We start from the raw sequence: 6,919 nt of genomic DNA on the forward strand, positions 1-6,919 counted from the left end.
GGTCGAAAAACTGCCGCTGATAGGTAGAGCCGTGGTAGATTCACCACTGATACTAGCGACAATATATTTAAGGATGAGTCAGCCTTTTCAATAGTAAATGAAGAATGGTTTTCTTAAATTTACCTGCAGGTGACGTGAACACTATCGGGCAGCGCAGTGATCACCACTTTCATCAGTCACACTGAACTTCAAGACACACTATTAACTTAAAATTGTTTCAACGAGTTTATTTACCGAATTTTCAGCGCTCGACTGGGCCCCGCATGGATCTGCTGGCCCCGGAAGAGCGTCCTGAGCCCCGCGCGCTGCAGCTCTGCCAGCGTCTCCTGCAGCTGCGCTTCAGTCAACGCGCAGTCACAGAGCTCCAGCCTCGTAAACCTGGGGTTGGAGGGGAGGGCTTCATGCTATTATCCGAGTTTTGAGACTGAATTAAAAAAAGCTTTCGTCTTATATGACCATCGGAATGAAGAATTCCCCTAGGAACCAGCCAAGTCTGTTCTCAACACTCCTTTTAAGTAGTTCACAACTAATTTAACTTATGCTGTTCCCGACATGGTGTGCGGCTTTGAAGGTGACGCTATATGCAACTGTGTAAATTTTGGCAGGGCGTTAGCTCCAGAGCAGGTTTAAGAGTAATATTTGCGGCCAACGGCTGCACGTCAGAAGATATTAAGTACTTCAGGTCCATCGACTTGCCGTCTGGATTCAATCATGAAGGTTCGCAAATCTCAAACTCCCATAAAAAGTACTGATATACATAAAAAGTACTGATATCTTTGCTTGGCTGAAGCTGTAAGTGCGAGCTCCTCGACCAATGGTGACCACTGCAGCTCTTTGCAACGTGTGTGTAGATAATGCCACGATTGTGCTAAATTTTCCTACTCGCCGTGACTAGACGTCAGTGCTTAGGTTGGCAGCACAGCGAAACTTGTGCTGAATCGTATGCGTGGCAGAGGATGAACATTCAGTAACGTATGACATGTTTTTTTTTGCTGTGTAACTCTTGAACGGTGAAAATCTACAGATTCGCCCTTTATTCTCAAAAATTGTCCTTCAAAACATTTTTATGAATTGTGAAAGGATCAACGAATGGGATCAAGGTGGTCCTAATGATATAATTCTACTGCGTCTCGTGTTGCTCAAAGGAAACTCATCAAGGGTGTTGGTTCGGAAGCCAATTCCTCGCCTTCTCTGCAGCTCCACCTTCACGTATGGTTAGTCAAAGCCTAATTTATTTGTCATTTTTCTTGCACGTTGCGATATTTTGAACATAGTAGCATATATACGAGTTCAAGGATGTAGCACAGCATTGAAGAGACTTTAACCACTCACTATTCTTGATACGTAGGGCATGTTTGGGAGATCTCTAATCAGTTACATTAGTATTATTCTATTACATTAGTACTGGTTCATGGCCAAATTAAACTAATACATTTCGACCCAATGTAGTCGAAGAGGATATTTGTGGACAGCCCTAAGAACAGAATGAGGACATGTGTTTCATCATGATTATAATTTGAACACTATACCTGTTGTCAGCTGGGGAAAGGCCAAGTAGGGTGCGAGTCAATAACTCGTGCTGATTTTCGGCAATAGACTTCACTAGTACAAAAATGTGAGGAGACACGGGAAGTGGAACAGCATTTCCTTGATATGATGAGAATTCAACAATCACCCCTGCAAAGGTATAAATGGAAGAAACGATTCATAGCAAATACATTGTCTAGCCAGTTTACATGTGGAAAGAGTTAGAGTAACATGTATATGATCATGTGCATCAAACCACATACTACCTTCCCACAAACTTCACAAAATATTGAAAGTGATGGATTTTCAATATTTCGGTTTATCGCATCGGTTATCATGTTAATAGTTCCCAGTAACAGCTACGGTATTAGATGCAAATAACTTTCTGTATCTCTTCACTCACACAACACTTGATGCTTGTCTTGTAGCGGCGTCAAGTCAACGTGTGGCGGCATGACGATGGTGAACTCTGTGTCGGGGGTTGCAACTTTAGTTAAGGTCTGAATGCTGCTTGGATCCTCAATACGGCCTTCAAAAACTGACAACACGCATCTGCACAAAAAATATTACTCGTCAAAAATTAAAACTGAAGAAAGATCTATAAAAATATATTCAAAGCAGCTGCTAATTATGTGTGAACTGCTCTCAACAAAATGACCTCTATTGGACAATGCACCTTGAATAGCTCAAAGCTTCAATCATGTAGTCAAATGGTTTTGAATAGTCAGGATATGGTAGTCTTGATAATGTTCGGGGCCGCAACTCCAATTTGTTTGTGAATGTTCTGGCCACCTGGCGCCACGACTCGGGCGCTGGGTTATCAAGGAGCCCGACGCTGAGCGTGGCGGGCTGCTGGTGAGGCAGCAGCAGCGCAACGGCATCAACATTGCGCGAGGTTGGAAGCCACAGAAAATCTAGAAAAAACAAATAGATTGATTATTACTTTAAAATCCAATCATCATCATTCATCAAATCTTTGCAAATTGTTATGATAATTACACATTCGTGAAGATTATTACTTTTGATTATGATTAAGATTGCAACTACAAAACCGTGTAAAATCTACATAGGTTCGAAAAGTAACAAGAGGAGCACAAGTGATGTAGGTACTTGTCTAAGTATCAATCCTCATTAAAGTCACCCGCAAGCATTGGATCAAAATGTACATGCTAGTTCACTATAATGAGAAAGCCTTTACTGTGAACTCCTTCAGTGTCACGCCTGCTCTCTGCTCGAGCTCTGGGTATTAGAGAGCAGCAGTATTTGGGAAATTGTACATTCTTCTTTCTGAGTGTAGGCAGTGTTCAGAAGAGTAAATATCGTATCGCAACACTTGAAAAATAATGAACAAATTGAATGATGCCCACATTATCTGCTGTGGTCTAAGAATTTAGGTTATATTAAATGATTATAAAATCGTTAGATTATGTTGCAATTTTTGCCTGATTTGTTGTACTTTATTTTCTGGGATGGGAGGGAACACGTCCGGACTTAGATTGATTTCTGTGGAGGAGTGAGGGGGAATTTGTGGTTCGATGCAATATTTAAAGTACTTACAAATGTAATTACTGTTAAAAAGTATGTATATAAAAATCATGCAAACTATATATAAAACGTTGCATTAATTGTGTTATATTCCTGAAGGTATGAAATTTGATTAGTGTGTGTTCGTGATGAACTTCATGGCTTAAGGTGATGAACTTGTTTGGGATTGTTTGCAGTTGGGAAATTTAATGTTTTAGACATGTTGGTTGTGGTATTGCGGAGTAAATGAGGGACGGTCTAACAAATGTTAGGTATAGGGTGCGTTTGTTTATGTTAGGTTGGAGGTGATAAAATCTATTTATTTGGGGTAAATTTGTGAGGTCTATTGCTTTCCTTTCTCCTATTGCCTACTGTTGTGAAGTGCAGTTCTAAGATGATTCCTTTGTTTGTCTAAGGGTAGTTAGTGTTGTCAATGGATATTCCAGATACTCTTCGCCTCGTGAGGGAGATGATTTTGAACCTGGTTGTGAAAGTCGTGTTGAAACATTTATTTTCGAATGTATTTATCTTTTGTATGACGTTTTGTGTCTGTTTTGCTGCGTATACAATGCCAGAAATGAAAGCTCCCAAACACTAGAGGTACTCAGGAAACAAACTACCTGCATCGATTTCCCACTTGTCGTTAGGCTGCAAGACGACTTCAGCAAACGCTGCCGCAATGTGTTGCGAATTAGGGCTGTTCAGTACAATTTCTTCAGCGTAATAATAGGGAAAGCATCCAATAGCTTTAAGCAGGAGCGGCCAGTTATTCCAGAAGACAGTGCAATCCTCAGCAGCACTCAGCTCCATGAACACATACTTGAGCACCTCTCGCCGCCTGTTTAAATCATTAGTCAAATATTATTGTTGAGGATAATTAACAGGTAAATCATACAAACAATCTGCATATTGTTCTGTTCATCTCTGGACAAAACCTTGTCAACATGAAAATTAGGCCTTCTTATAAAATTGTTTTACTTATTTCTAAAATAGAAATAATTTGGTTTCTCCATTTTAGAGTGTGCCTGTAAAGCTGCATATGAATGATGAATAAATCCCTGACATTTTCCCCCCTCATTCCTGTGAACGCAGGTGGAATCAGGACCGATAAAAATATGGTTGAATCCTCTAACCACAACCGCATGAGTTTTCTGTTCCAGAGTCAATCTTAAGAAACTCGATTAAATCTTTCTCTCAACAGAAAACTCACCTGATCCATTCAATTTTTTGAGTCAGGATTGGAGGTAGGGCATTATTCTTACGGAGCTCCATTACGACAGGCTTGGAAGCAAAGAGTTCTTGTATGCTCTTGTGATGAAAGAAATATGTGCACGATTTAGAATTTTTCATTGAACGTTTTATTCTTAAGACAACACCCAGAAAAGCATATGGGTCAAGCCTCCCAAGCATCCCATATTCTTTGAAATTTGATCTGATACTGCGTATCAGACCGTCAACTTGCTTTACAGAGAAAACCAAATGATGTTCACTAATCATCTTCAAGGAGAATTCGCTTAAGTCTTGGAAGAAAGAATCGATAAGTCCAGCCTTGTCAACAATGGAGTGGGCAGCCAGCTTTGACTGAATAATTTTTTCATACAGATCATATGTGACTTCAGCCACAGCAGCATGAGATTTCCAATCATTTATCCTCTCAGGAAAGTTCCAGACCAGGTGACAAAAAAGAACCAAATTAATAGGACGAACAAAAAGTTCTTGAATGCTCCTTCCAAGAGAGCTGAAGCTCTTCACAACTTTTTCTGCATGTGGAGTGACATGCTTTTCATACTTCTCGAGAAATCTTAGTTGGTCATCAAAATGACTAATTTCTAATATCTCATACTCTTGGAACTTCACGCCTTCTCGCTTCAGAAAGCCCTTGAGCTCATCAGCAGCACTTGGCCTGGTGGTGATGATCACACGACACTCATGGTTCCTCATTTTGTTCACTATTTGTTGCACAACCTTATACGAGGCTTTATGACATTCATCATAGCCATCAATGAGAATCAAAGGTTTAGACTCGGTGATTCCATGGATAACAGTTTCAGGGCCGAGTTTCTGGCACACATTTTCGAAGTTTTCTTCTACTACATCAGTAAATTCTGTTGTAGAAACATTCCTGCATTCATAATAAAGTAACAAATTGTGATTCTTCAGATTGAATATTTCTAACTTTGCATCTGAGATACCATGGTGCTGTATCACCAAGTTCTTTGCCAAAGTGGATTTCCCAGACCCGGAGTCGCCAATGACTACAATGAATTTATCTTTGCCAGTTAGCAGTTCAGTGTAGGAGATCTTGTCTTCGGGTTGATCTTTAGGTTTCTGTAGTGTCAATTCCAGGGAATGGAAAACTTTCGAGCGTTCAACTTTTTCATCGCCAAAGAGCAAAGTTTCTTCAGACAACATCGCCTCCCACATGACTTTGGCTTCTTTGTTTCCATAAGTTTGCAGGAAGAAGCAACAATAAGCCTTAGCTTTTTCATTATCTGTGAGCACTTCATCCCACATCCCATCTATTTGGGCTTTTAAACTCGTTACTTCATCAGCAGGGATTCTGTACACGTTGCCAGCTTCATCTATCACATCATGCATGGCTTTGACAATTTCATCAAACTTCATAGGGTTGACAACATCATCAGCGACTTCATGCATAACAGCATTTCTTATATTTTTAGCCTCCTTCAAGAGGCACTCTAGTTGACTGAGACTTCTCACATGGTCAACGTGTGTGAATACTTTTGATTTGAATATCTTGCACAAAAAAGAAAACATTAGAGTTACGTCATATTTTGATGGTTCTTCCTGTAGCTTTTTCATTGTACTTGGGGGTAGTCCAATCTTTGGGAGTTTTAATTTATTGTACTTTTTTGCCACCAGGGCAGCATGGTGTTCTTCATATTGCTGCTTCTTTTGACCAAAATAATCAGCATATGTTTGACCAAGCTGCTTGTCACTGCATTCCCATTTTAGAACGGCTCGAAAAACTTCACACATTGGAACTTGGACGGCAAAAATGTTCTTGTATCTGTTGGCTTCCTGAGGAGAAAGCTCAATCCCAGGCACAAGTGTGATGTTCTGTGAGCAAGCTGCCATTTCTGCTAGAAGTTTCACCTGCATAAATAAATTTGATAGTGACAAATTTTGTATACAATATACATAAAAAAAGTATAACAGAAGAAAAAAACTAAAATTTTAATAGCATGCTTGAAAACATTTTTGCAAAGTTTGAATTTCTACAACAAAATAATTTTTTTAGATTTTTACAAACACTGAAAAATCTAATTAAATTTAATGAATATTATTAGCATAGGTAACAGGCCTTAATTTGCTAGATAATGTAGCTGCTAATATTAAGCGACACAACTTGAAAAAATTAGTTCAAGTATTAAACACTACCTTTGCAAAGTAGCCAAGCTAGAATGCAACACTTTAGCAAAGTTAGCTTGTCCAATACTGCACCACATACCTTAAAAAGCCACGATTAGTGCAATCATTGCCATCCAGCACTCAGGACTGAAATGCAGGGCTCAGAATCCACTCTTGAGAAAAAGAAGAAAAATATAAATGGCCTGGATAATTCATGGTTATTTAAACAAGCAGGGGGAGATTGAAGTAGGTACTTCTTTTCATCAATATGAATATGGATGCATAATAATATAGTTATAATCAGAAAAAACTTTCAAGAGCTAAAGTCTAAAAGAAACCCTACCACAGTGAGCAACAGCAAATACTTATGGGCTATGGCAATATATGTTGATGGCATGCCATAGCTTGCCATGAATATTTGAGAATCACAGGAAATATTCAGCTGCCTGTTATTGTGCCTGAATTTAAAATGTAAGTAACTATTTTATATTCATGT

At 39.2% G+C, this 6,919-nt stretch overlaps 1 protein-coding gene across 1 annotated transcript; it reads right to left on the reverse strand.

The window, feature by feature from the left end:
• Positions 1–2,058: 2,058 nt before the first annotated feature.
• LOC125178543 lies at positions 2,059–5,717 on the reverse strand. The gene is made up of 5 exons (XM_047882552.1): positions 4,759–5,717; positions 4,262–4,359; positions 3,672–3,889; positions 2,320–2,441; positions 2,059–2,079 (listed from the first exon to the last, which is right to left on the reverse strand). Exons 1-5 carry the CDS (start codon positions 5,707–5,709, stop codon positions 2,059–2,061), a joined length of 1,410 nt encoding a protein of 469 aa, XP_047738508.1. The 5' UTR covers positions 5,710–5,717.
• Positions 5,718–6,919: the final 1,202 nt, after the last annotated feature.

This window comes from Hyalella azteca, unplaced genomic scaffold (genome assembly GCF_000764305.2).
Source record: "Hyalella azteca isolate HAZT.00-mixed unplaced genomic scaffold, Hazt_2.0.2 contig10703, whole genome shotgun sequence".
Taxonomy (NCBI): Eukaryota; Metazoa; Arthropoda; class Malacostraca; order Amphipoda; family Hyalellidae; genus Hyalella; species Hyalella azteca.

What these genes read in the sequence shown, in the direction of transcription:
- LOC125178543 (XM_047882552.1), bottom strand. Translation starts at nt 5,709, where the DNA reads ATGCATGAAGTCGCTGATGATGTTGTCAACCCTATGAAGTTTGATGAA. An exon ending in GGAGCATTCAAGAACTTTTT is followed by an intron (nt 4,360 to 4,758) that starts GTTCGTCCTATT and finishes TTTCATCACAAG; the next exon opens with AGCATACAAGAACTCTTTGC. An exon ending in CGCCCGAGTCGTGGCGCCAG is followed by an intron (nt 2,080 to 2,319) that starts GTGGCCAGAACA and finishes TTTTTTGTGCAG; the next exon opens with ATGCGTGTTGTCAGTTTTTG.